The sequence below is a fragment of the Schizophyllum commune genome (genome assembly GCF_000143185.2).
Source record: "Schizophyllum commune H4-8 unplaced genomic scaffold SCHCOscaffold_18, whole genome shotgun sequence".
Classification (NCBI taxonomy): Eukaryota; Fungi; Basidiomycota; class Agaricomycetes; order Agaricales; family Schizophyllaceae; genus Schizophyllum; species Schizophyllum commune.
The window spans coordinates 363,710-387,905 of NW_026089555.1; the positions used below are offsets into that span (position 1 = coordinate 363,710).

The window sequence follows — 24,196 nt, forward strand, 5'->3', positions numbered from 1 at the left end:
TCAAGCGGCCCGCAGCCCCGAGAAGCTGAGCACGAATATCTTGACCAAAGTGCCATCGAGTGTATATGGCGCGTGAAGCTCATGAAGAGGACATTGCCATGCAGAGTTGCTCACGGGTTTTGGATTTACGGGGATGGGGTAATTATAAGACTAAACATAATATATCTATGCCTGTGGTGATACTGTCACGGTCGTCCAATGACCCCCGTCGAACAGAAAACCTTACATGCTCAGCTTTGGGGAGAGCAGCACAGCAACCCTAGTACTTCACGATATGAATATCGAGCTGTCGAGCAGTGTCCACGATGCTGCGAGGCATCGCGCAACCTTCCCATTCCACAAGGAGCGGGCGAGTGCAACCAGACGCATGACGATTCCGAAGAATGCTTAGCAATGCCTTCGGCGTCAGGTCGAAGATGTTGCGCAGAGTCAGCTGCTGCAGCTGGGGGAGGTTGTGCCCTTCGTTGGAAAGAGCACGCGCGAGCTCGCTGGTGATCTTGGAGGCGCCTGAGGCCTCCAAACGAAGGGACACGAGGTTCTTGGCCGCGTCTGATTGCAGGTACTTGGAAATTCCAGCTTTGTAGACGAACGACCAGGAGATGGTGACGTGCTGGAGAGACTTCGTCGCCTCGAGGAAATTGTACGTCCTTCGCCCTTTGTCCTTGAGCGAGGGTCCGACCCTGTATATCTTCACCTCGTTGAGGTTCGACGCGACCATGTTTGTGAGGATATCCGCGAGTTGCTCCTGCGTCTTCGCACGCGTGAGGCTGCTCGTGAGTGTAGGAGACACGAGTCGCGACGCATTGACTCGTCCCTCTCGAAGAAGGATTGAAACGGTCTCGTCAGCGAAGCGGTCCTGGACTTTGATCCAGTACCGAGGCTCGTCGGTTCGCCCTTCGAATTTGCGAATGGTTGTAACCAATTAGCCGAGCGACGGTTTCTTCAAGGGCAAGCCGTCATCAGGCTCCTGGGGAGGCACGCCGAACGGCAACCGTAGTGCAAGCCGCTCTGAAGGTCGCATTCATTGACTCAAAGACATCACTGCGCGCTGGAGAAATCACTGACCGTGATGATAATTCCGACTGTTCTCGTTAGTGATGACCGCAGAGCTATGTATGTCCTCAAGAGGAGCCGATGTGATTGCGACGAGGCGACGACATGAGCGTTGAAGACAATAGGGTTACTACAAGAGGAAACAATAATCTTTGATCCGTGATCCGGTAGCCGTGATTGACGATACTGTATAAATATTGGCTACTTGTGGCTGTCTGCAGTACTCTTTCTTCTCACTAGCATGTTCGACATTCGGTCGTCGAACGCAGCGCTCAACCAGAGTCAGACGGTGCCACTGGTATCACATCGCGGACGAGCCACCCATCGGGCGAAGATGTGCAGCTTGCTGCATGTCTTCGTTGACCAGTAAACTTAAATCTGGGGGTCCTCTTCGAGATGTCTGACAGACAGGTCGTTATCGCGGTCTTTGCACGGGTTGTCGGGTAGGCAACTCGTCCAGCGCTCGCAAGACCTGGCTTACTGGGCCCCGCGTGAGTGTGGCTAGGACTTGCCCGGCAGTCGACGAAGGCCGAAGTTCGGCTGGAGGTTGCTGGGAGCACCGGCTATGGAAGCGTGGGGTGGGCTATGCGTTCAGCGCGGGCGAGCGCGCTGTGTTGCCGAAGCCGTGCGTCGAGGTCCCTGGAACGCGGCGCGCGGTGCAGGTGCCGGCGCGCTCGTTCCTACCCGGACTGGGTGTCGCCCACATCGCCGGTTGTCTTCGGACGACCGACGGAGGCAGCACACTGTCCGCGGCGTCGACTGCGCGTCTCCGTGGCGCGTAGTCGACTTGCAGTCCTTTCTGGACTTGCTTGGTGCTCTTTTGAGCACCTGTCGTAGGAGGCAGCACCCAACTGGGGTCAGACGTCGCCATTGTTGGCCGCCCGTCTCGGACGAGCCACCCGTCGGACGAAGGTCGGCAGCTTGCTGCTTGTCTTCGTTGAACAGTGAACTTAGATCTGGGGGTCCTCTCCGAGAGGTCTGACAGAAAGGCTGTCGCCGCGGGCGTTGCTCGAGTCGCTTGGTAGGCGGCTTGTTCAGCGTCCGTGAAGTCTGGCTTCCTGGGCCCCGCGCGGACCTGACTAGGCCCTGCTGGTGGCCTGCGAGTGTCGTCGCTGGAGGCACCGGTCACTGAAGCGCGGGGTGGGTGCTGCGTCCAATGCTATCCGGATCGCATGTCGCTGTCGATGTCGCTCGCGCGATGTCTGTATCGATGTTGCTTGCGCGACGGAGGCGGCATACCCTGCGGATAGCATCGACTTGGGCTTCATCCTAGCAGCTGGGCGTACGCTCGGCGAAAGGGATGATGCCTGTGTCGACAGTACGGCTAATATTTGGGAACCCTTTGCACTTCTAGTGCATGTTTCTTTCAGAGTGTTTGATGTCCTTCGATATGTGCGTGGCTCAGTCGTGTGGTTTGACTGATGCTGATCTTTAGGATCGTGTCAATAAAATTTTCATAAACTTTTGAGCTCGGTAGCATCTGTTGCGTCAAGGATCGTTCACCAGCACCGCCGACGACACGCTCGGCTGACTCGCGATAGGAAGACGAGAGTTAGAAGACGAGAGTGTGATCAGGACAGGATAGATAAGTTTTGTTCTATTGCTACATGCGTGAACTTGGTATATTACAGCGTCAGGCCGCTTATGCGTAGTCCTTCTGGATGAATTTCGCGATTGTCTGCAACTGGATATTCGACGTGCCCTCGTAGATCGCGCCCTGAAGTACTCGTCAGTGACCAACGTGCTCATGAACCCAGTATGAGTACTCACGATTTTCGAATCCCTCCAGTACTTCTCAATCCCCGTCTCCCTCGTAAAGCCCACGCCGCCCGCCCACTCGATCGCGGACCCCGCCACCCGCTGCGCGACGACGCTCGAGTGGTACTTCGCCATCGCCGCCTGCTTCGTGAACGGCAGCCCCTGGTCCTTCCGCCGCGCCGCGTTGTAGGTCAGCAGCCGCGCGGCCTCGATCTCGACCGCGGCCTCCGCCATCTGGAACTGCATGCCCTGGAAGGTGCCCACGGGCTTGCCGAACTGCTTGCGCTCGAAGGTGTAGGGCACGGCCTTGTCGAAGGCGCCCTGCGCGAGGCCGACCATCTGCGCGGCGATGCCAATGCGGCCTTCGTTAAGGATTTCGATGGCGATCTAGGGGATAAGACGGTGAGTAGGTGCGTGAGAGGATGGATATGGGTGAGGGATGTACCTTGTACCCCTGGCCTTCACCGCCAATGATGTTCGCTGCTGGCACTTTCAGGTCATCGAAGTTGAGCGTGCACGTTGATGAGGCGCGGATGCCGAGCTTCTCTTCCTTCTTCGCGATCTGAATGCCCATGTCCTTGGTCGCGGCGAAACAAGTGATACCCTTGTATCCCTTGCTTGGATCCGTCTATTCAATTGTAAGTTCAATCCGCGCGCATCTGAATACACCGCAGGACGTACGTTGGCAAAGATGAGGAAGACCTCCGCCTCATACGAGTTTGTTATCCACATCTTTGAGCCGTTGATGATGTAGTGGTCGCCCTCCTTCTTCGCGCGTGTTTGCAGCGAGAACGCATCCGAACCGGCAGCAGGCTCCGACAAGCAGAACGACCCGAGCTGCGCGCGTGAAAGTCAGCACCCCACCGCATGACCACAACCGGTGCCCGAAATCATCGGGCGGGCGGAGCAAAGCGCGCCCCAAACGTCGCAGGCGCACCTTCGACTCGGCGAGCAGGGGCAGCCACTGCTCCTGCTGCTCCTTCGTCCCGTACTTGCGGAAGATGGTGTTGACGAGCGTGTTGTGCACGTCGCACATGACGGAGACGGAGGGGTCGACCTTCGCGAGCTCCTCGATCGCGATTATGGCCGCCGTGAATGAGGACTCGGCGCCCCCGAAGTCAGCCGGGGTTTCTATGCCCATGAGCTGGCGGGGTGCGCGTCAGTGCGTGCGAGCGCGGATGGAGGGGGATAGGGTGGGGGAGAGACACGTACACCTTGCTCGAAGAGGGCAGAGATGATGGAGGGGTCCATCATCTCCTTCTCGTCCATCTCGCGAACCTTGGGCCCAACGACGTCGGCGGCGAAGCGCTGGACTGGAGAGGTCTTAGTATGGAGGTATATATGGATTTAATGTGACATACCGCTTTCCTTGAGCATCTGCTCCTCATCTGTCAGGGTATCGAGCGACGCTAGCTGCTGGCGCGCGCATCGCGACGTGGCGAACGTCCTGGGACATTGGGGGTGAGTCTCGCGACGCTGACGTAGGCCAGGATCGGCGCACCTAGCAGCAAGCGGTCGAGTGGCAGCTAGCGGGCGAGCGCCGCGCGAGACGGTCCTGAGCAGTGCAGACGACATGATGGCAGGTCAAGAGGGGAATTAGGAGGCCGGGAGGAGCGAACTAAGAGCCGAGCGTTGTGACGCAGCCGCCCATTCCTCATCCTCTTTTAATCTCCCCGCGGGGTACGAGGCGGGGATCGGATCTTGGTTTCATGTGATAGAGGCCGGTCAGGTGATCGCATAGCCGGTGTCATTGATGGGATGCGGTGATGGCGGTCCGAGGACGCGCGTGTCGCGGCGCTCGGCAGGTGCCGTGCTTCAATCCCTCTTGCACACCGTCATGGCTGGCCGGACTTTGCTGTTGGCTGCGCTGGCACCCGCGGCGTATGCGTACTCGAATACCCTCCCGGTTGTCTCTTGGTCGTCGGTCAGGTGTGTTGGATGACTGCCTGCTTGGGATGCGCCTTACTCAAAGCACTCGTTTACAGCACGAAGATCCACGACGCATTGCCAGCGGCGTTGACTGACTCTATCCATGTTCCCGCACTCTTGAATGATATTCTCTCGCACCCGGAAGCATGCGAGCATGACGCGATTCTGCTTGTGGACCAGCCAGGGGTGCGTACTCGAGCATATACGCTACGTCCCCAGCTCACCCGTGTTAGGTCCACGCCTCAGACTTCCGCACCATGGCGCGCGACTCGACTGTCGCAGAACACGTCGCGAACTCACGATCGTCCTCTCAATACCCTTACGTACCTGCACACGGCGCGTTCGACTTCCATAGTCTTGCGGAGGCCGTATCCTCGCAGTGCGACGCGCGCCTGCTGAAGGTGTCGCACCAGGAGGAGCCCACCTTCATCGAGGGCGCGAAGCATGTCATTAGTATGATCCTTCCGGACGTTGACTCCCACCACGGAGGTCGCAAGGAGTGCATGAAGGAGAGCGGTGCGTGATCACCCTAATATCAAGCAAGCTTGACGAACTGAATATGCCGCAGACGCATCCTTCTCCACCATGCTCGAGGCTATCACTGCCAAGTTCCCCAAGCACCTTGTCATCTACACGGGCTCTACCCCGTCCCAGCACCTGACGCGCCGCCAGTACGACAGCGCCGCGGACGAGGACCCGTACACGAATCCCTTCGCTGAGCTTGGCGAGGAGGCGGCAAACGTCTCGCAGAAAGCCTTCGCGCCTCCCGAGGGCGGCATCCTCAAGAAATATCAGCTCCTGACGCCGGGCCTGATCACTAGTCTTCTGGTTGTGTTCTTCGTGTTGGTACCAGTGATGATGGCGGGTATCAAGGCGCTGTCGAGTATCCAGAGCCCCCTGCGTTTGGACGCGCCGAAGGGCTTCAACGCGCAGACGAAGAAGCAGCAGTAGATGGGAGAGTTGGGGTTATCAGTTAATACGATGTTCGACAGCTAAAAAGTGCATGTCTTGTCTTGGTACAAAGCATGCATGCTTGAAAGCAATCACAATAGAACGACAAAGCTAGTCTCACAGTCAAAGGATCGTCCGAGAAGACGAGCGGTTGTTGGCGGGGTGACGTCACGTGGTGCACCCCCTCTGTTCGCCGCGTGCTTTGTTTTTCTAAAGTCGGGCGCTTGACGAGTTGACTCTTACTGCCACTGTCCCTGTTACCCACCATGTCTCGTCCGGCATCTACATCTACTCGGCCAGGAGCGTCTCCTCTCCCCCGTCCATACCAGGTCAACACGCAAACGAAGGTGCTCGACTCCCAGCATGGCCGCATTCTCTGCATCGCCGACATAAGAGGACGCCTGTCCGCGCTGAACGACCTGGCTCGAGAGGCGAACGCGCACGCCGTCATCCACACAGGGGACTTTGGCTTCTTTGAGGAGGAGAGCCTGCAGCGCATCAACGACCGCACCCTGCGGCACCTCACCATGTACTCCCCCCTCATCCCCGCCGCGCAGCGCCAGCACCTGCTCGCGCCGGAGAACAGCGCGTCGACGATCCGGCAGACGGTGAACATCAACCTGCTCTCCGAGTTCCCCCTCCTGCTCTCCGGCCAGATCAAGCTGCAGGTGCCGGTGTACACGGTGTGGGGCGCGTGCGAGGACGTCGCGGTGCTGGAGAAGGTGCGCGCGGGGCACGTCAGCGTCGAGAACCTGCACGTGCTCGACGAGGCGACGACGCGGCTGCTCGACGTCGGCGGCGTGAAGCTGCGGCTGCTCGGGCTCGGCGGCGCGCACGTCCCGCACAAGATGTTCGACAACGGGGAGGGGAGCGCGACGATCGCGGGCGGGCAGGGCACGATGTGGACGACGGCGCTGCAGATCGGCGAGCTGGTGGACACGGCGCAGCGCGTGTTCGACCAGAGCGAGACGCGGCTGCTCGTCACGCACGCGAGCCCGGGGCGCGAGGGCATCATGGCGCAGCTGGCGCTCGTGCTGAAGGCGGACCTGACGATATCCGCCGGGCTGCACTTCCGCTACGCGACGAGCTACAACGAGTTCAGCGTGCAGCCGGACTTTGAGGGCTTCCGGCACAAGCTGCAGGCGGGGAAGGAGTCGTTCGAGCGCGTGTGGGAGACGGTGAAGAACCAGGTCGAGCTCGTGATCGACGAGCACCAGAGGGTCTTGCTTGAGAAGGCGCTCAGCGTGATCGAGCGGATACCGCCCCCGCAGCCGCCCGCGGGCGACGAGCCGTCGTGGAAGAACTGCTGGAACTGGAACCTGTGCGACGCGGCGTTTGGCGCCCTCACGCTCGACATCCGCGAAGGGCGCGTTAGCGCGGAGCTGAAGAGCCAGGGTGCGATACTAGGGTTCTGCTTATCATTTCTGGCACTGAATACAGTTGACAGGCTTCAATTACGCGTACCGCCGCACGGCGACGACCGCGGCAACCCCGGCCTCTCCCCACCCCCAGAACACCGTGACGACGAACGCGTCGAGCCAGGCGCCCACCAAGGGCCCGACGCCCGCACCGCCTGCGAACGACCGCCAATTGCCCCCGCATCTCAAGTCCACGGGCCCGACACCGAACCCCGCGAGCCCGGTGCCCGATGCCAGCAAGAAGACGGACGGTGACAGCGCGAAACCTGAGGGTAGCACGAAGACGGAGGGCAGCACGAAGCCGACGACGCCTGCACCGAACGGCAATGCGGTGGCGACGAGCCCGGTCCCGAGCGCGGCGGGCGGCGACGGCAAGCCGGAGAAGAGCAAGAACCAGAAGAAGAAGGAGAAGTTGGAGCAGAAGAAGGCGGCGCAGGCCGAGCGCGAGAAGGCGGAGGGCGGCGCGGGTGGGAAGGTGGAGGGCGCGTCCAAACCTGAAGGGACTGGCAAGGCGGAGGGCGCGTCTAAACCTGAAGGGACTGGCAAGCCCGACGCCCCGAGATCCGACGCCGGCGAGGCGACGCTGTCCCCCGTCCCGGACGACGAGCAGCTCAAGTCGCCGAGCGAGTCGACGGGCGCGCGGACGCCCAAGTCGGGGCGGCCGCCGCGGAACCCGTGGACGATCTTCTGGCGGTCGATGGTCGGCGCGGGCGAGGAGGAGGTCAGGGAGTTTTTCGGGCCGGCGCGGGGTGGGGTGAGTTTTTTTTTTTTTTTTTCTTTGCAGTGTGTGGGTTAGATTTGTGTTGCTTGGGCTGTTGTGGGGTGGTAATGACGACCTGACGGGCGACGACCTGCGAGCGAAAGTTGGGAGCGTCCGGGGGAGGGTGGATGCAGCGGAGTGGATCAGGGAAGTGTTGGATCGAATGCTGACGCGAACGCTCCAGATCACGAAGGTCGTCTACCCGCCCACGGCGACCGGGCGCGCGCAAAAGATCATCTACATCGAGTTTGGCGACGAGGAGGCGATGAAGGCGGGGTTGGAGCGGAATGGGGAGGTGAGTTTTGGGTTCTCTCGGTTTAAGAATGTGCTCGGGACGTCGTTTGGTGTGCTCGGGACGTCGTTTGATGTGCTTGGGACTTCGTATGATGTGCTCGGGACGGCGTTCAATGTCGTGGGCGGCGCATTTTCGTGGCATAATCTGTGGCAGAGAACATCCATATCTGCGCATCTTCATGCCCGTCTTCATCGTCGTTGAGTTCGATACTGACCATCCCACCCCCTCTTCTCCCTCACCCAAACCCACACTAACCCTCCCCGCGCAGAAACTCAAGGACGGCACGATCCCCGAGCTCAAGCAGGCCTCCGACAACCGCGACTCGGGGCCCGGCGGGCGCGGGAGGGGGAGGGGAGGCCGCGGTGGGGGCGGCGGGTTCATGCAGCGGGGGTTCGCGGCGGCGGGGTTGGCGCCGGGCGGGGGGAGGGGGAGGGGTGGGAGGGAGTGAGTGGTTGGGGTGAGGGGTGTCAAGCCAATGTCGTACCCTGTGGGGTAGAGGGCGTATCGGCTTGCAATCGTACTCTGGACGGTCACCGGCGGCCCTCATGAAAAGCTTTTTCTAGTATCTTTACCTTACCCTTGTCTTGGCTATCTGAGGTTTCTGTTTGCTGCTCTATGTTAATACCCGCTGCGCGTGCTTCTTGTGGTTCGTTTCTGCCAACAGTGTTTCCTGCGCGTTGCTTTAGTTGCTTGCGCTGGTGCTTTGGTTACTTTTGCTTGCGTTGATGCGATCTTCCCTTGCTTGCGTTGATGCGATCTTCCCTTGCTTGCTTTCGCCTTCGTCTGCGTGCTGTGCGCCCTCCGAAGTTGTCATTGGATGCCTCGAGGTCACAAGTGGACGTCCCGGTGGAGGGGTCACAAGTGGACGTCCCGGTGGAGGGATCTCAAGTGGACGTCCCGGTGGAGGGGTCACAAGTGGACGTCCCGGTGGAGGGGTCTAAAGTGGACGGTCGCGAGGTTGCAAGTTGAGGCGCATCAAGCAGGATAGATGCAAGCAAAATGGATGCAAGCAAAGCAAAATGGATGCAAGCAAAGCAATGAGGTGAGGTGAGGCATAGATGCAAGCAAAGCAGTGAGGTGAGATTGACTAGGGCTACAAGCGCGGTGAGCCGTGTGGTGAGTGATGGCTTGTCCGTGGGTACGTCGTGCGACTGTCTCCACTCTTCTCCTGACCATCTCCCGCATCCACCTCGCGCACTCCTCTGCTCGCCTGCATCGCCCCTTGCTCCGCTCCCTCCCCTGCATCGCCCCTTGCTCCTCACCCAATCCTCACCCCTCCCCTCCCCTCTTCCATCCCCTCTCCACTTCCCTCCCCTCCCTCCCTCACCCGCCGAATCAAAGCAGCTTGGCAGCCACCCCCTGATCGTGAATAAACAGGAGCACGCCCTCGTACACGGCCCAACCGATGACGGAGGAGAGGACCTTGCGCGAGAGCCGGAGCGACACGCCGTCGAAGAAGCCGAGGGGGCCGCGGTGCTGGGTGGTGGGGGGTTAGTGTCGCTTCAGATCCAAGAGGCGGCAGCGCGTCAAATTCAGGAGTCAATAAGTAGCGCGTCACATTCGTTGGCCAGTCCGCAGCGCTGCAGACCCAAGCGTCAGTCAGCAGCGCTTGAATTCCTTCAGCTCGCCCGCCTGCGTTCCCCTCCGCATGTGCGCAACCCGGCGCGCATCCGCCCCAGCTGGGAGCGGATGACAAAGAGCCCAAACTCGCCAACTACCGAAGACGCCAACCACAAACACGCCGTCCCCCTCCCTCCCCCTTCACCCATCCTTCTCCTTCACCCATCCTTCTCCTTCACCCATCCTTCTCCCTCCACTCCCACCAACCACCCCAAACCAACACCAACCACTCACCTCCCACACCGTCGCGCACGTGCGCCAGAAGCCGCGGTAGCGGGCCTCTTCGCGGACTTGGATTTTGGTCTGGGGGAGGGAGCGTGAGCGAGTGTTAGGGAGTAGGGAAGGAAGAGTGGGAGAGGGGAGGGAGGGAGGGAGAGAGGGAGGGGTAGTGAGGGGGGTGTGGGTGGGAAGAGGGGTAGGGAGGGGGAAAGGAAGAGGGGTAGGGGGCTAGGATGGGTGCGAGAGGACGTTCGCGTGCGAGGAATGAAGGAACCCCCTACTCAGCGGAAAACCCCTCGCATCGTAAAAGAATCCAAGACAAGCAAGCACACGCAAACGCAACGCCCTAAGCACACGCACCTTCACCACGTCGAACGGGTGCGTCGCCAGTGTCGCTAGTGCGCCCGCGGCCGCCGCGCTCGCGCTGTTGATGATCGCGGCGGTGCTCGCGCTGTGGATCATGCCGGCCGGTGTGCCGGGGGGCGCGAGGGTGGCTGGCGGGGGGTGGTTAGTTAGTTAGGGTGTGAGGAGGGGGGAGGGGGTGTGAGGCGGGTGGGGAGGGGTAGGGGATTGGTGGGCGGTGGGTAGGACGAAAGCGGGTGGGGTAGGGGGAGCGGGTGGGGATTGGGGGAATAGGGTAGGGAAAAGGGTGAGTGGATGGTTAGACGAACGCTGGTTCATGGCAAGGGGCGCACATGACAGGTCTGCAGCCTTGAGCTGACGGCGTGCAGCCGCGATGATCCAACTAGATAGAGCACGAAAAGGCATATCCCGACACGAAAGCCTTGCCCAGCCACGAAAGCCTTGCCCAGACACGACAGCCGTGCTCAGACCAAATCAACCCCCCCCCCCCCCCCAATCCCACAACCCATTATATAAACGCAATTAAAAAAACCCAACTCACCCCCCCACCGCTTCCCCGCCTCATACGCGCCCACGAACAACCCCGCGTACGGCGCGTCGCGCAGCGCGGAGGGGAGGAAGCCGCGCAGGCACTCGCGGGGCCCGGCGCGGAGGAGGCGCGTCAGGGCGGGGAGGAGGGGGAGGTGGGTGGTGGGGTGGGTGGAGGACTGGAGGAGTTTTGACGACGATTTTTTTGTTGGGTTTTGGTGGAGTTTGGTGGAGTTTGGTGGGTTTTGACGACGATTTTGGGTAGTTTGAGTATTGGAGAGGTTTGATGGGGGGGAGGGTTTGATATTTTTTACGAAGGGAGAAGGGAGAGGGGAGGGAGGGGTTGTGGGTGGGTTTTTGTGGGGGGATGGGAGGAAGGTGAGAGAAGGGAGAGGGGAGGGGTGGGTTTGTGGGGAGGGGGAAGGGAGGGGCGAAGCATCCGTCAGCACACACCCATAGCGCCCACTGGCCGGACTCACCTCGAACCGCGCCTTGAGCACCGAGAAGGGGTTGAGCAGAAACCCGACGGCGACGCGGGCGGTGGCGCCGGCGAGGAGGTTGCCCGTGGGGGTCAGTTTGGGGAGGACGGAGGTGCTGGGGAGGGGGGTTAGTTTGGGGAGGGGAAGGGGGAGGGAAGGCAAAAGAGTGGGGAGGGGAAGGGGGAGGGAAGGCAAAAGAGTGGGGAGAGGGAGAGGGAGGGGTGTGGGGGTGGTATGAGGGGTGTAGGGAGAAGGGGGTGAGGCGAATGAGGCACTCACCGCTTCCTGCCGTCGAGCACGACGCCGTCTGCGACGGGAATCTGGAAGACGGAGAAGAGGGGCGCGCGGGCCATGAGGGAGCGCAGCTGGGTGAGGCCGGTCATGTAGAGGGCGACGCCGGGAACGTTGCTGGGAGGGCGTGTTAGTCGGGCGGAGATGAATGCACGTATGGGACGGAATATGATGAGGAGAAGGAGGGATGTGCGCGCACCGTATCAATGTCGCGCCTGTCCCTCGCCACAAGCCAAGCGGACCTCGTTCGGCGAGGACCTGGCGTATGGTGTCGATGAGGACGGCGGGGCGGCTGAAAGCGTGTCAACGTCGGACATAAGCAAAGAGTATGCACGTACTGTGGCGTCTTTGACCGACCATCAGACTGTTGCAGTCGCGTCTTCAGCAGGTCGACTGGAGGCAGGTGAGTGAGTGTGGGGTGAAGTGCGGGGAAGGGCAGGCCGTACAAGGCTGGAGGCAGACGGTGGACGCAAAGCCGGAGAGGGCGCCTGCGCGGGGTTGAAGTGAGTTGCAGCGTAGGACACAGGACGAGAATAGAACGGACCAGAGGCCATCTGCTGGCCGACATTGCTCATGGGTGGAAGAGGTTGAACGCGCCACTCTGTTTGACCTGAGCCTTCCACGCCGCGCCCTACCAGCATTAGCCCACTCACATCGTTTCCCAGTAGCGTATCAGCAACCCGTCGTCCCGTGCGCGGACAGTGAGTGAGAGAGCGAGCGAGCAAGTAGGAGAGGTAAGCGAACGGAGGGTCAACTCGGGCGATTTAGCGCCCGCGATCACAAACCACGTACACGTGCTCATTCGGCCCGGCCTTCCTACCTGTTCGGACAAATTGCATCATCGTCGACGCCCTTCCCCGACGCGCGCCTGCCTCCGAGGACGACTTCGACCCTGCTTCCTCGGGACGCTGGACGGACGACGACTGTGCACGCGTAGCTTGGGTGTGATTGGGCCGCGATGAGCTCGACGCCGTTACCAAAGCAGCCGCCGAGCTTCTTCCCCACCGCCGCGCTCGTAAGTCTGCGAGTCATCCTGCTTGGTGTGCTTTACCGACCTAACCCTTTCTTGCCTTCCATCCCAATCACCCATTCCTTCCTGCATCTGTTCATCTACCCCTCCGTCATCACCTTCCTCTCATCCACGCCGCCGTCACTCGCCCTCCCCTCCCCCAGGACCATGCCGCCGCAGGCATCGGCGCCGGCATCGTCAACACCCTCTGCATGAACCCCCTCGACCTCCTCAAGGTCAAGTTCCAGGTCGCCACTACTGCCTCATCCGGCGGCGTCGGCACCCAGATCTGGCACGCGCTCAAGGACATACAAAGAACGCAGGGCTGGCGAGGCTTGTACCGCGGGCTAGTACCAAATATCGCGGGCAATGCGAGTAGTTGGGGGCTGTACTTTTTGTTGTGAGTGCCGTCTTCACGCCTTACACACTTCAATCACGTCGTCGATCATATGCGCTGCCCATACGCCCCTCATCCTCTGCTCACACCCGCTCCCCAGCTACAACATGCTCAAGAAACGCGCCTCCGGCGGCGATCTCACGAAACCCCTCTCCGCCTCCGAGTACCTCCTCTGCTCCGCACAAGCAAGTCCGGCCCGCCCTTTGTTTGCTGTCGTTGCACGCTTGCTGACTGCTTCCTCCCTTCCCCTCACCTCCCTTCCCCTCACCTCCCTTCCCCTCCCTCGCACCACCTCCCTCGCACCACCTCCCTCGCACCACCTCCCTCGCACCACCTCCCTCTCTCCTCACCTCCCCACACCTCTCACCCTCTCCTCCTCCCACCCCTTCCTTCCTCCCTCCCTCCCCCGCTCCTCACCTCACCTCATCTCCTCGCCTCTCTTCCTTTCAACCCCTCCCCTCCCCTCCCTTCTCCTTACCCTCACCCGCCCGTCCCCACCATCCCTCACCCGCTCCTCATCCCCTCCATCCCTCCCCGCTCTTCCCCTTCCCCCTCCCCTCTACCCCACCCTCCACTCACAGGCGCCGTCACCGCGATCATGACGAACCCGCTCTGGGTCGTCAAGGTCCGCATGTTCACGACCCCGGCGGACGCGCCGGGCGCGTACCGCGGGCTGTGGGGTGAGTGGTTGATCTCTTCTGTTTCGATCGGGATGGTTGGTTTGTTTGTGGGGAATGGGCGGTTGGAATGGTTGGAAGAGGACGTTGTTTGTGGTCCTCGGCGACCTTTCTTGTCGTCCCCGGACACTGTTCTTGTCGTCCCCAGACACTTTCTTGTAGCCCCATCCCTATCCCATAACCTTCCTAACCCACCCCCCAGACGGCCTCACCACCCTCGCCCGCACCGAAGGTCTCCCCGGGCTCTTCCGCGGGACCACCCTGGCTCTTTTTGGAGTCAGTAACGGGGCCATACAGTTTATGTTGTATGAGGAGATGAAGGGGTGGGCGTTTGGGAGGCGGAGGAGGAGAGTTGAACAGGAGGGCGGGGTGTGGGATCCGAGTGTGGAGAAGTTGGTGAGTTCGCTACGCTCCTTCCCTCATTCCCTCACTCCCCCCTTCCCTCCCTCTTCCCTCTTCCCCCCTCCCTCTTCCCTCTTCCCCCCTCCCTCTCCCTCACCCCTATCCCCTTCCCTCGCCCCTATCCCCACCCCCTCTTCCCTCACCCCTATCCCCACCCCTTTCCCCACCCCTTTCCCCACCCCTCCCCACCTCACCCGCATCCCCATTCTAACCCACCCCTCCCTCGCCCTCGCCCTCACTCCCACCCCCACCCGCACCCCTCTCCACTAACACCTCAATTATAACAAACAAAACACCGATGACACACTAACTAACCCTCCCCCCAACTGACGAACCATGAAACGATACTCAACCCACCCGCACCAACACACTAAAACCAAAATCCGACCGCACCCTAACAGTCCAACACCGCGTACACGCTCATGTCCGGCACCTCCAAGCTCGGCGCGCTCGTGAGCACGTATCCCTATCAGGTGGTGCGGTCGAGGATGCAGGTGAGTGTTTGGGTTTTTGGGTTTGGGAGGGGTTTTGGGATTTGAGGTGAAAGGGTGGTTTGGGGGAGGGGAGGGAGAGAAAGGGGAGGGAGGAAGAGGATAGCACAACGTGACGTGCCCTGCGCGTGCGCCGCTGGGCTGCACATGTGTGGGCGCCGCTGGGCCGCACCTGCGTGAGCGTCGCTGGGCTGCACCTGCGCGGGCGTCCCTGGGCCGCAGCGGTTGCGTCGGGCGCTTCGCTTTCGTCGAATGTCACCCGTCGCGGGACTCCTGCAGCCCATCGTCGCAGAGTTCCCGAAGCCCATCATCACAGAGTTCCCGAAGCCCATCATCACAGATTTCCCGAAGTCCATCATCGCAGAGTCCCCGAAGCTAACCACCACTCTCCCCAGAACGACCCCACGGGCGCGACGTACCCGACCATACCGGAGACCATCAAACGCACGTGGGCGAGGGAGGGCGTGCGGGGGTTTTATCGGGGGTTGGGGTGAGTGTTCGTTCGGTGGGGAGGCGCGTTCGTTCGGTGGGGAGGCGCGTTCGTTCGGTGGGGAGGCGCGTTCGGTCGGTGGGGAGACCAGGTGTAGACGAATGCGTTGGGGAGGCGCGGTGCAGGGTGATGTGATGAAGAAGCGCGGCGAGGCGGATGCGTTGAGGAAGTGCTCCCCGCAGTGTCGGGTCGACGAACGAATACTAACCACCACCCAACCCAACCCCAGCACAAACATCGTCCGCGTCCTCCCGGGCACGTGCGTCACGTTTGTCGTGTACGAGAATCTGGCGTGGGCGTTGAGGAGGGCGGCGGTGGCGAGGGAGGGGAGGGTACACGACTAGGCGGGGAGGAAGGGGTGTGAGGGGAGGGAGGGGAGAGAGGGAGAGGTAGAGGAGGTGGGGAGGAGGGGAGGGTGCAGGGGAGGAGGGGAGGCGAGGGGGCATAGACGCGACACCATGAAGGGCACGACACCACGAACGACCCGACCAGACATAGATCTATTGTACGTATTGCGCTCCGTAATGGAGAGATATGATGGATTGTGGCGTAGCTGCAGCTCACTTTTCACGATGTTGGACGCGACCGTGCAGGATGGTGGATGCGACCCCGATGCTGAGCTCACATCCGCGTTTGCAGGACATGACTGCCGCCTTCCGTGTAGGATTCAGTCACTGCGTAGCTCATTTCAGATCTCACCTCTCGAAGCCGGCTCACCTCTCGAAGCCAGCTCAGCTTTCACCGTCGACATAGCGTCTGCATATGCCGGGTCCTCACGATAATGAGCCGCAGGTGGCTTGCCCGCGATGTAGGCGTCTCGACTGCCCTCGTGCGCTCATTGTGGAAGTGCATGCGCCAATTCTTGAAGGGCAAGAGTACGTCGTAAATTAGAGTACGCGCAGGGAACGGACCCAATCCCGCGCAGAGAACATACCCAAGCCCGCTGTCTTGCGCGCCAACTCTGGCCCCCGACGTTCGCGACTGATTCCCGACAGTCACGACCGACTCCCGATGTCCACGACTTCGAAGTCGCTGATGCGATGCTCGCGACATGATCACAGGCGACGTTCACGATATGGGCATAGCCGACGCTCGCGACTTGGCCATAGCCGACCTCGCGACCGGGCCACAGCTGGCGCCTTGAACTACTTACTGCCGACCACCGCACGCCGTCTCTGCCCGCGAATCAAGAGTAGTAAGCGTGCTCGAAGCAGTTGTCCCATGGATAGCATTATGCCTGTCGTGTCGGCTTCAACTTGTTCGCGCTCAATCTAGCGAGTCCTGTTGCTCAGCTCGGTGGATTTTGACGCCGACTCTGGTGAGTAAAGTCACCACCCCCACGCTTCATCCCTTACGAGGCCCGTCTTGCCGTCAGCACGATCCTCATCCACTGATTGTGCAGTGTAGTACGTACAGACTCGTCCACTGCGGATCCTGACGCGGAGGTACAGGACTCACGTGGGGCTAACCAGGTGTAGCGCTTAAGTACTGACTAAGGTGCGCAAGAAATCGTCGGATATGAACGGGAAGATTGGAACCGCGTCACTTTCAATAAGGCGGCAGGAAAGTCACCAAGCACCATGACATGGAAGATACCCCAGCCGCATGTCCCGTATGGAACTCACCAAGCTGCATGACTCCCCATAAGTCCCTCGGCATCGTTAGACATGACTGCGCCGCCATTACTCTCAGCAAAAGGAAGGAGTCGCCGTTGGGAAGACGTCCCGGGGCACGCTAGTGTGAAGCGGAGGTGCGCATCTCCGTCGCACGTCGATGCCTCTCCATCCCGCTTGCTGGTCTGCGCGCCGCATTCGCCCTGTCCGAAGCCATTCGTCTATACTGATTTGAGGTAAGCCAGATCCTTTGTTTGACCTTCTCGTGTTCGAAATCTAATCTCTGGCAATGTCCGGCGTTCTCCACGCGGCGTCTATATGCGATCTTCACACGTCTGAACGCAATCTTCGACTAACCGGGGCCGCTTCTATGGGTACTCACTAGGGTTCTCTAGGCTCACGCCAACCTGAACAACGTCCGATTTGGCCGAAGCCGCATATGAAGCCTGACGAAGGTGGTCTCTGTTTACGCATACCGTATCCGACCACGCGAAAGCCGCCCAAAAGTGTGAAGATACACGAGGATGGAACTCGTCAGAGGCGCCTTCGACGTGAATCCGCCCAAGATCGGCCAAATGTCGCTCTATTGCGCATCGCTGGCGCGCGCGGGAGGCGCTGTCCATGGGAGACTAAGGTGCTCGTTCCTGCTGCGCTGTGCGTCCAGGGTGAGCAAAATTTCGAGGGAGGTCGGTGAGGTAGCATCGAGGGACGTCCGAAGAGGCCGAAATTGCATGGACGGCGGTGGGTGAGTGCGTAGCAAGGGCGCCCGGCGTGTGATGGAGGGAGCCTGACATGAGATATGGGACGTCCCCTCCGTTGAGAAGGATGGCCCGAGCAGTGTCGCGGAGTCAGTACAGAGCAGGATGGGGAACTAGATGGAGATGGGGAGGGCGGCGAGGAACTGGGGATGCGGAATGAGGGATGGAAGGGCGAACGGGGTGGACGCGTGCGCGCCACCGACTCATTCGCCCAAGCCCATCGCGAGTTCATCTGGCGCGCATCGATGTGTGGCACGAGTGTGCACATGAGAGGCTTGGTGATCAGTGCACATCGCGACGAGTATCACGTTCGCATGGTGCTGGGTATCACAGAAATCGCGCTCGAATCGAAGCCATCGCATTCGTGGAGAACTGCTCGGGTTGTATTGTTCAATATACGGCGTGCGCACGCGACACCGGGGACTGAATAGGCGGTGAGTGACGACTGAATTGGCGGCGGCGGGGCCACGCGGGGTCGAAGGGGAGGCGGGGAGGCAGTGGGGGCACGGCGCGCGGAGGCAAGCGGCGTGATCGGGTGATCGGGAGTGAACGCGGGGCTGCCCAAAGCGGAAGGCCTCCTTTTGCAGACAAGCGCGTCCGGAAATAGAAACCGGCGCTGGAAGGTACAAGTATGCAGCGCGGATCGATGCTTCGGGGTGCCCACCGCCTCGCCGCGCCTGCCAGAGCGCGCATCTTGTCCTCGACCAGGCTCCCCGCGAGCCGACTGCTTTTCCCCACCCAGTTTCCCGCTCCCTGCCGATCGCTGTCGTCGAGCTGTGCGCGAGCGATGCCACCGACACCCTGGGACACGAAGACGGTGCGCTATCCGGAGGCGCGCCGGTCGGAGCATGTGGACGTGTACAAGAGCGCTGCGAAGGGTGAGGTGCGCGTGCACGACCCGTACCAGTGGCTCGAGGCGCACTCGGCGGAGACGGACGCGTGGACGACGGCGCAGGAGGCGTTTGCGCGCGCGTACCTCGACCAGAACCCGGACCGCGACGCGCTGCAGAAGGCGTTCACGGAGTCGTATAACTATGCGAAGGTGCGTGGTCGGATCTGACAGTTGCTGTATACGGGCTGACCCGCGACTGGGCGCGCAGTTCTCCGCGCCGTTCCGCTTCACGCACACGACCGACTCGCGGTGGTACTGGTGGTACAACAGCGGGCTGCAGGCACAGTCCGGTGCGTCCCCCGCCTCGCCCGGTGCTTCGCGTGCTGATCCGCCCCCGAACAGTGCTGTACCGCTCGAAGGACGGAAGCCTGCCAGACTTTTCCTCCGACAAGGAGCCCGGCGAGGTCTTCTTTGACGTGCGTCTATCAGTCATCCTGTGCTATCTGTCCATCACACACCCCTTCTGACCCTTGAATCGTTTTGCTAGCCCAATCTCCTCTCGGAAGACGGCACGGTGTCGATCGCGACCTACAAGGCGTCGAAGTGCGAGAAGTACTTCGCGTACGCGCTTTCTTACTCTGTGCGCGGCTCATGATCTCTACTTGGCCACCTCCCCTCTGACTAGCCGGGTAGGGCGGCGACTCCTCCGTCATCTACGTCCGCCCCTCGGACAAGCCCCTCGCTGAGGCTGACGGCAAGAAGCCCTCGCACGACGACGAACGCTTGCCAGACGAGCTTCGCAATGTGAAGTTCTCGGGCATCACTTGGACGCACGACTCGAAGGGCTTTTTCTACCAGGTGCGCGCAGCTACTTCTATACTTACTTTTCGTCTCGTGAAGACATGCCTGGAGTCTCGACCTTTCGCTAAGCCCTCCGCAGCGCTACCCCGACCAGAGCAAACTTGCGGCCTCGTCGGAGGATGCTATCACGACCGGTGCGGATAAGGACGCGAAGATCTATTACCACCGCGTTGGGACGAAGCAGTGTACGTTCTTGAGCTCGTCATCCGTCTCCGATTCCTGTCTAGGCCGTGCATCCGCACCGTACTCCATGCTCTTCCGCCGCCCTTCTGACCCGCTATCGCTTCCCGGCCGTCACGTCCTTCCAGCGCGACTCATTCCGTCGACCTATCCTCTCCATATGCTGATCCTCCTCCCTTAGCCGAGGACATCCTCGTCCATGAGGACAGCAAGAACCCGGATTGGATGTTCTTTACGGGAATCAGCTCTCGCGACGGACGTTACCTCATGATGTCGACGTCGAAGGATACGACGAGGGTGAGGATCTATCTTGGAGATGTAGTGAGCCTCTCACTGACATATCACACGCAGAATAACCTCCTTTGGATCGCTGACCTCGAGAAGAATGAGATTGGGCCGCAGATGAATTGGATCAAGCTTGTCGACGAGTTCGATGGCGACTTTGGATAGTGCGCAGCGTCCTTCGTCCTATGCATGCGCTTCTCCGTTTCTAACCTCACCCCGTTCAGCCTTGGCAACGACGGCACGGTATTCTATTTCAAGACCAACCGCGGCGCGCCCAACGAGAAGGTCGTCTCCGTCGACATCGCCTCTCCCAAGCCCGAGTTCAAGGACATCATCCCCCACAGTACGACTGCGCAGCTCTCCGACGCGACCCTCGTCGGCGAGAACCTGATCATCGTCTACACCCGCGACGTCAAGGACGAGGTGTACGTGTACACGAAGGCGGGCGAGCGCATCCGGAGGCTAGCGGAGGACTTTGTGGGCGCGGCGGGCGTGGTGGGGCACAGGGACGAGAGCGCGTTCTTCGTGGAGATGACGGGGTTCAATACGCCGAAGACGATCGCGCGGTATGATCTTGGCGAGCGGGAGGAGGGGAGGAGGTGGGAGGTGATCAGGTCGACGGTGGTGAAGGGGGTTAATCCGGAGGACTTTGAGGCGAGGCAGGTGGGTGGAGGGCCGGTGAGGGAGGTGTGAGGGTTGGGTGCTGATGGGTGTTTTTGCAGGAGTGGTATGAGAGTAAGGATGGGACGAAGGTGCCGATGTTTATCGTGAGGCATAAGGATACGCCGCTCGATGGGACGGCTGCGGCGATACAGTATGGTGCGTTTTCGTATCGCAGTGTCGACCGGCTGTGTCCTTACCGCATCGCCCTCGCTCGGTGTGCATGCTCGCTGACGAAGGTTCTCAGGCTACGGCGGCTTCAGCATCTCCATCAACCCGTTCTTCAGCCCGATGATGATGACGTTCTGCCAGCGGTACAACGCGATCCTGGCCGTGCCGAACATCCGGGGTGGGGCCGAGTTTGGCGAGGACTGGCATTTGGCAGGCACGAGGGAGAGGAAGGTCAATGTGTTTGATGATTTCATTGCTGCGACGTGAGTTGGGCCGTCTATATTTGATGCCGTCTGAGAGCTAACGAGGACGCAGGGAGTACCTCGTCAAGAATAAGTATGCTGCGCCGGGCAAGGTGGCGATCAATGGCGGGTCGAATGGAGGTGGGCGCTATCTTTCGTTCCCTGCCATGCTGTGCTTGTGCTCATATCTCCTCCTCCTCAGGCCTCCTCGTCGGCGCCTGCGTGAACCGCGCGCCCGAGGGCACCTTCGGCGCCGCCGTCGCCGAGGTCGGCGTCCTCGACCTCCTCAAGTTCGCCGACTTCACGATCGGGAAGGCGTGGTGCGGCGATTACGGCGACCCGCATGACCCGAAGGACTTTGACTTTATCTACCCGATCTCGCCGTTGCATAATGTGCCGACGGACAGGGTGCTGCCGCCGACGATTTTGTTGACTGCTGATCGTGCGTGGTCGTGTTCATATTCAGCTCATTCGGACTCTCCCCCTCTTCATTTTATGCGTTAGAGGGATTGGGTGGAGCTGGCTGACGGTTGAGGCCGAGAATCTGGCGCTGACTGGATTCCTAGACGACGACCGCGTGGTGCCGATGCACTCGTTCAAGCACGCGGCGACGCTGCAGTATCTGCATCCGCGAAACCCGCATCCGCTGCTGTTGCGCGTCGACAAGAAGTCGGGCCACGGTGCGGGGAAGTCGACGGAGAAGCGGATACAGGAGGCGGCGGATAAGTGGGGCTTTGTGGCGCAGGCGATGGGGCTGGAGGCGAGGAGGGGTTAGCGGGAGGTGTGGGGCCAGCAGCGCGAGGGCAGGGAGTGGAGCGAGGCGAGGGCAGGGGGCGGTGAGAAGAAGGTAGGACTCAGTAACTTATGATACAGGTGACACTAGAGCGAATAATGTGCACTGGACCACGACGTCCCTTCTGCGGCGACAAGTGTATCATCTCTCTCGACCGAGCCCCTTGTCAGGCGGCGCGCCGCACTCAAGACAATCACGCTCTGGCCACCACTCGTCGTGCGAGACGAAGGCGGGTGGTATGCCGATGCGCTAGGAGCGTGGGACAGAAGGCTTGCAGTTGAATGAAGGAGAAGTAAACACGAGAGAGAAGTGATGTCCCGCACGGGCCTGACCGATGCGTCCCTCCACATAGAAGAATATTCGCTCTCGATTATGCAATATATGCCTTCGTGCACGTACATATTTCTGAGGACGGTCTGGTAATCGGCATCAAGTGCCGCAAGGGCACTGTCCTGAAAATATCTTCAGCATTTCTCGGTGCCGCGCTACAATTGACACCTACGAGGTCAGCCGGGCGTGGACTGGACTGGAATTCACCCGAGCGGTCCCATCAGGAACATACGGGGTGCCCGTACTACACAAGTCGCGCTACAACCAGTGCTACGGAGCCAAACAACACATGAAATTACCCTTACGGCTTCCCCCTCCCCCATCGTGGAGTCACGTCCAGGTCTCTCCCAAGTGCCGTGTTAATCCCTGTCGGTCTCCTTCGTCCTCCCTTTACTCTTCTCCCAGCCTTCTCTCGGAGGCACATACGCTCGATGGAGAGAGAAGAGATCGAGCACGTCGTGGACATACTTCGCCAGGCGAGGCACGGCGTTACGAATCCCACAAAGCGCAGGTAGCCAAGTGTTTACATCCGCGTTCGCTTCGCGCACGTCAGCGCGCAAGTCGACAATATCGCACCAAAAGACATGACGCAGATGAGAGAGGTCGGCCCGCGTCGCGCAGCTGAAAAGAGCATGAGGGGCGTCCTCAACCGCGCTGCCACAGAAGCGGCAGAGCCGCCATTCGGGCTTGGTGCTTTCCCCGCGGTCGGACCAGCCACCACGCACGCTGAGCAGGCTGTGCTCTCCGGTGAGGGCGCGGGTCAGCGCCTTCCTGTGATGCGGGGTCTCGACGTCAAGATAGGCTCGGTACTGGATGGTCTTCGAAGACTGCTGGCCGCGCTTGTCCACCTCCACCCGGTTGAGGAGCAGGTGCGTGCGCGAGGCAGCAGTGAGGTCGCGGCGCACACCATCATGGGCGGATGCCTCAACACGCCCGATGATGGTATCCACGTGGGCGGCGGAACGTACATGCACGAAGTCGACATGAACGGGGATAGGCTCGAGGCGGCGCAAGCCAGTGGCGAGGTCACCTATCCAGCCGGGTCGGCCCGCGCCATAGAGTTCAAGAGCGTCGCGAAAGGCATGGGCGGCAATGGTGTCTGCGGGCAGTTCGAGCATGCGCTTGAAGAAGCGCAGAGCGAGAATGAGTCTGCGGTGTAGGATAGGGAGGATTCCGGTTTCCGAGAAGATGATAGCGCGCATAGAACGCGTCGAGTAACCTAAATCGGCCCCGCCGTCAACACGCCGTCGTCTCCCATGCTTCGCGTGGAAGAAGGTATCTTGGCGACCCAAGGGCTGCTGAGAACATGACGCAGACGCATACTTCGTTCTCGACCGGCCTCGCCCATGTAACGCCAGCATCGCCATCGACGTCGTTCCCATCGCGTGCATATGGACCTGCGACTCCTCCACGGCGTCAACTTTCGCCGGACTCTGAACGTAGCTGATCAGCGAAGGATACGTTTGAGGTGCATCTACTACTCACCTCGACGCACCTTCTGACTTCCATTTCAGCTATATCTCTGCGAAGATTCCCGGACGTACCAGAGAGCCGGCGACTTGCAAACCCACGCCGACCTCGACTACCCTAGTACATCGCTGGCTTGAGAGAAGTGTATGTAATGTCGGTGCGCCCTTGCCGCCGATTCTCAGCAACTTCTTGAATTAGGAACTCCACGCAAGCTCCTTATACCTAGGAGCGGAAGCTACCGACCTGTGCCTGCTCTGTCGCGGTCGCGGGAATGACAAGCAAGCAATACGACCCAATATAGAGAGGCGTTGGGGACTCCGTCTGAGGAATGAGATCTTAAGAGCTTCAAGTAGTCTACAGTGGGGGTCTGTTGTGCGCCTCATTCAATAGTGATTGTAATACTGTGAATGATCGTGGGAATGTTCTGACCGGAGACAAGCCGATTGCAGGTTCCAACTTGTCGCTCTTATATCCTGCCCTCACCACATAGCTATGAATGTGCTATATAGCACAAGTGCTGACGAGGAATGATATGCCGAGCGCCCCTTCACTTGACCCTGTCGACGGGGCGTTCTTCGACGAAGCTCTCATTCGTTCGCTCTTCATAATCAAGCTTCACTTCCGACATTCATGTCCTTCGCGTCTTCACCTCGCCTTCGCGCACCAAGCCACGGCACCTTCCTTGGCTACTCGGATCCGTATCAGGGAAATGGTGAAGCAGCTCTACCGCTGCTGCGACGAATCCGTCGGTCAAGCCTTCCTGCCGTTATCATCGTCAGAAGCATGCTTGGACTGTGCTCAAGGCGCAGTCGTATGCTTCCGTCTGGCACAAAATTGGAAGATACGCATCCGCGCGCTTACCTTCGCTTGT

The 24,196-nt window shown here is 60.4% G+C and overlaps 11 protein-coding genes across 11 annotated transcripts; 4 read left to right on the forward strand and 7 right to left on the reverse strand.

Annotated features, from left to right (window-relative positions):
- Positions 1–108: 108 nt before the first annotated feature.
- On the reverse strand, positions 109–1,097 carry SCHCODRAFT_02645839 (uncharacterized protein). Its single transcript, XM_003026217.3, has one exon. It carries the CDS (start codon positions 716–718, stop codon positions 260–262), a length of 459 nt encoding a protein of 152 aa, XP_003026263.1. The 5' UTR covers positions 719–1,097; the 3' UTR covers positions 109–259.
- A 253-nt stretch (positions 1,098–1,350) lies between these two features.
- SCHCODRAFT_02558761 (uncharacterized protein) lies at positions 1,351–2,100 on the reverse strand (the record flags this gene model as incomplete). Its single annotated transcript, XM_050343736.1, has 1 exon — positions 1,351–2,100. A coding segment is annotated over one exon (456 nt), but the record flags the coding sequence as incomplete, so codon positions are not given.
- SCHCODRAFT_02521757 (uncharacterized protein) lies at positions 1,469–1,636 on the reverse strand (the record flags this gene model as incomplete). Its single annotated transcript, XM_050343480.1, has 1 exon — positions 1,469–1,636. A coding segment is annotated over one exon (168 nt), but the record flags the coding sequence as incomplete, so codon positions are not given.
- A 440-nt stretch (positions 2,101–2,540) lies between the features above and the next one.
- On the reverse strand, positions 2,541–4,509 carry SCHCODRAFT_02645843 (acyl-CoA dehydrogenase NM domain-like protein). Its single transcript, XM_003026218.2, has 8 exons — positions 4,313–4,509; positions 4,173–4,258; positions 4,024–4,124; positions 3,749–3,955; positions 3,493–3,648; positions 3,257–3,439; positions 2,824–3,198; positions 2,541–2,770 (listed from the first exon to the last, which is right to left on the reverse strand). The coding sequence occupies exons 1-8, from the start codon at positions 4,384–4,386 to the stop codon at positions 2,696–2,698; spliced, it is 1,257 nt and encodes a 418-aa protein (XP_003026264.1). The 5' UTR covers positions 4,387–4,509; the 3' UTR covers positions 2,541–2,695.
- A 139-nt stretch (positions 4,510–4,648) lies between these two features.
- Positions 4,649–5,816, forward strand: SCHCODRAFT_02645845 (uncharacterized protein; the record flags this gene model as incomplete). The annotated part of the gene is made up of 4 exons (XM_003026135.3): positions 4,649–4,740; positions 4,797–4,926; positions 4,974–5,256; positions 5,309–5,816. The coding sequence occupies 4 exons, from the start codon at positions 4,649–4,651 to the stop codon at positions 5,689–5,691; spliced, it is 888 nt and encodes a 295-aa protein (XP_003026181.1). The 3' UTR covers positions 5,692–5,816.
- Positions 5,817–5,920: 104 nt separating this feature from the next.
- On the forward strand, positions 5,921–8,506 carry SCHCODRAFT_02645848 (uncharacterized protein). Its single transcript, XM_003026136.2, has 3 exons — positions 5,921–7,086; positions 7,139–7,863; positions 8,054–8,506. Exons 1-3 carry the CDS (start codon positions 5,958–5,960, stop codon positions 8,363–8,365), a joined length of 2,166 nt encoding a protein of 721 aa, XP_003026182.2. The 5' UTR covers positions 5,921–5,957; the 3' UTR covers positions 8,366–8,506.
- A 595-nt stretch (positions 8,507–9,101) lies between these two features.
- On the reverse strand, positions 9,102–12,423 carry SCHCODRAFT_02645850 (mitochondrial carrier). The gene is made up of 11 exons (XM_050346464.1): positions 12,318–12,423; positions 12,209–12,265; positions 12,111–12,152; positions 12,003–12,057; positions 11,864–11,956; positions 11,653–11,781; positions 11,374–11,488; positions 10,908–11,073; positions 10,364–10,497; positions 10,019–10,087; positions 9,102–9,640 (listed from the first exon to the last, which is right to left on the reverse strand). The coding sequence occupies exons 2-11, from the start codon at positions 12,216–12,218 to the stop codon at positions 9,500–9,502; spliced, it is 954 nt and encodes a 317-aa protein (XP_050196963.1). The 5' UTR covers positions 12,219–12,265; positions 12,318–12,423; the 3' UTR covers positions 9,102–9,499.
- Positions 12,424–12,521: 98 nt separating this feature from the next.
- On the forward strand, positions 12,522–15,497 carry SCHCODRAFT_02645853 (mitochondrial carrier). Its single transcript, XM_050346465.1, has 8 exons — positions 12,522–12,679; positions 12,838–13,073; positions 13,171–13,259; positions 13,652–13,750; positions 13,950–14,143; positions 14,551–14,643; positions 15,036–15,130; positions 15,360–15,497. Exons 1-8 carry the CDS (start codon positions 12,623–12,625, stop codon positions 15,472–15,474), a joined length of 978 nt encoding a protein of 325 aa, XP_050196964.1. The 5' UTR covers positions 12,522–12,622; the 3' UTR covers positions 15,475–15,497.
- On the reverse strand, positions 15,072–15,935 carry SCHCODRAFT_02645858 (uncharacterized protein). Its single transcript, XM_003026219.3, has 2 exons — positions 15,770–15,935; positions 15,072–15,635 (listed from the first exon to the last, which is right to left on the reverse strand). The coding sequence occupies exons 1-2, from the start codon at positions 15,815–15,817 to the stop codon at positions 15,471–15,473; spliced, it is 213 nt and encodes a 70-aa protein (XP_003026265.2). The 5' UTR covers positions 15,818–15,935; the 3' UTR covers positions 15,072–15,470.
- Positions 15,936–18,103: 2,168 nt separating this feature from the next.
- On the forward strand, positions 18,104–21,688 carry SCHCODRAFT_02645865 (uncharacterized protein). Its single transcript, XM_003026137.2, has 14 exons — positions 18,104–18,543; positions 18,602–18,683; positions 18,736–18,809; positions 18,881–18,973; positions 19,027–19,191; positions 19,274–19,379; positions 19,556–19,671; positions 19,726–19,823; positions 19,884–20,322; positions 20,382–20,478; positions 20,567–20,753; positions 20,806–20,873; positions 20,935–21,174; positions 21,299–21,688. Exons 1-14 carry the CDS (start codon positions 18,289–18,291, stop codon positions 21,505–21,507), a joined length of 2,229 nt encoding a protein of 742 aa, XP_003026183.1. The 5' UTR covers positions 18,104–18,288; the 3' UTR covers positions 21,508–21,688.
- Positions 21,689–22,214: 526 nt separating this feature from the next.
- On the reverse strand, positions 22,215–23,364 carry SCHCODRAFT_02673947 (uncharacterized protein; the record flags this gene model as incomplete). Its single annotated transcript, XM_003026220.2, has 2 exons — positions 22,215–23,298; positions 23,351–23,364. The coding sequence occupies 2 exons, from the start codon at positions 23,362–23,364 to the stop codon at positions 22,215–22,217; spliced, it is 1,098 nt and encodes a 365-aa protein (XP_003026266.1).
- Positions 23,365–24,196: the final 832 nt, after the last annotated feature.

Excerpts from the sequence above, each read along its gene's own strand:
- SCHCODRAFT_02645843 (XM_003026218.2), bottom strand. The coding sequence starts at position 4,386 with ATGTCGTCTGCACTGCTCAGGACCGTCTCGCGCGGCGCTCGCCCGCTA. Across the intron at positions 4,259-4,312 it reads ACTCGACCGCTTGCTGCTAG|GACGTTCGCCACGTCGCGAT; the intron begins GTGCGCCGATCC and ends CCAATGTCCCAG. Across the intron at positions 2,771-2,823 it reads ACTGGAGGGATTCGAAAATC|GGCGCGATCTACGAGGGCAC; the intron begins GTGAGTACTCAT and ends CGAGTACTTCAG.
- SCHCODRAFT_02645848 (XM_003026136.2), top strand. The coding sequence starts at position 5,958 with ATGTCTCGTCCGGCATCTACATCTACTCGGCCAGGAGCGTCTCCTCTC. Across the intron at positions 7,087-7,138 it reads CGCGGAGCTGAAGAGCCAGG|GCTTCAATTACGCGTACCGC; the intron begins GTGCGATACTAG and ends TACAGTTGACAG. Across the intron at positions 7,864-8,053 it reads TCGGGCCGGCGCGGGGTGGG|ATCACGAAGGTCGTCTACCC; the intron begins GTGAGTTTTTTT and ends CGAACGCTCCAG.
- SCHCODRAFT_02645858 (XM_003026219.3), bottom strand. The coding sequence starts at position 15,817 with ATGAGCTACGCAGTGACTGAATCCTACACGGAAGGCGGCAGTCATGTC. Across the intron at positions 15,636-15,769 it reads CGGAAGGCGGCAGTCATGTC|AATAGATCTATGTCTGGTCG; the intron begins CTGCAAACGCGG and ends CGCAATACGTAC.
- SCHCODRAFT_02645839 (XM_003026217.3), bottom strand. The coding sequence starts at position 718 with ATGGTCGCGTCGAACCTCAACGAGGTGAAGATATACAGGGTCGGACCC.
- SCHCODRAFT_02645853 (XM_050346465.1), top strand. The coding sequence starts at position 12,623 with ATGAGCTCGACGCCGTTACCAAAGCAGCCGCCGAGCTTCTTCCCCACC. Across the intron at positions 13,260-13,651 it reads CCTCTGCTCCGCACAAGCAA|GCGCCGTCACCGCGATCATG; the intron begins GTCCGGCCCGCC and ends CTCCACTCACAG. Across the intron at positions 14,644-15,035 it reads TGGTGCGGTCGAGGATGCAG|AACGACCCCACGGGCGCGAC; the intron begins GTGAGTGTTTGG and ends CACTCTCCCCAG.
- SCHCODRAFT_02645850 (XM_050346464.1), bottom strand. Across the intron at positions 11,782-11,863 it reads ACAGGCGCGACATTGATACG|CAACGTTCCCGGCGTCGCCC; the intron begins GTGCGCGCACAT and ends ACGCCCTCCCAG. Across the intron at positions 11,074-11,373 it reads TGCTCAAGGCGCGGTTCGAG|TCCTCCACCCACCCCACCAC; the intron begins GTGAGTCCGGCC and ends AAACTCCTCCAG.
- SCHCODRAFT_02645865 (XM_003026137.2), top strand. The coding sequence starts at position 18,289 with ATGCCACCGACACCCTGGGACACGAAGACGGTGCGCTATCCGGAGGCG. Across the intron at positions 18,974-19,026 it reads CGTACGCGCTTTCTTACTCT|GGCGGCGACTCCTCCGTCAT; the intron begins GTGCGCGGCTCA and ends CTAGCCGGGTAG. Across the intron at positions 20,754-20,805 it reads GATGATTTCATTGCTGCGAC|GGAGTACCTCGTCAAGAATA; the intron begins GTGAGTTGGGCC and ends ACGAGGACGCAG.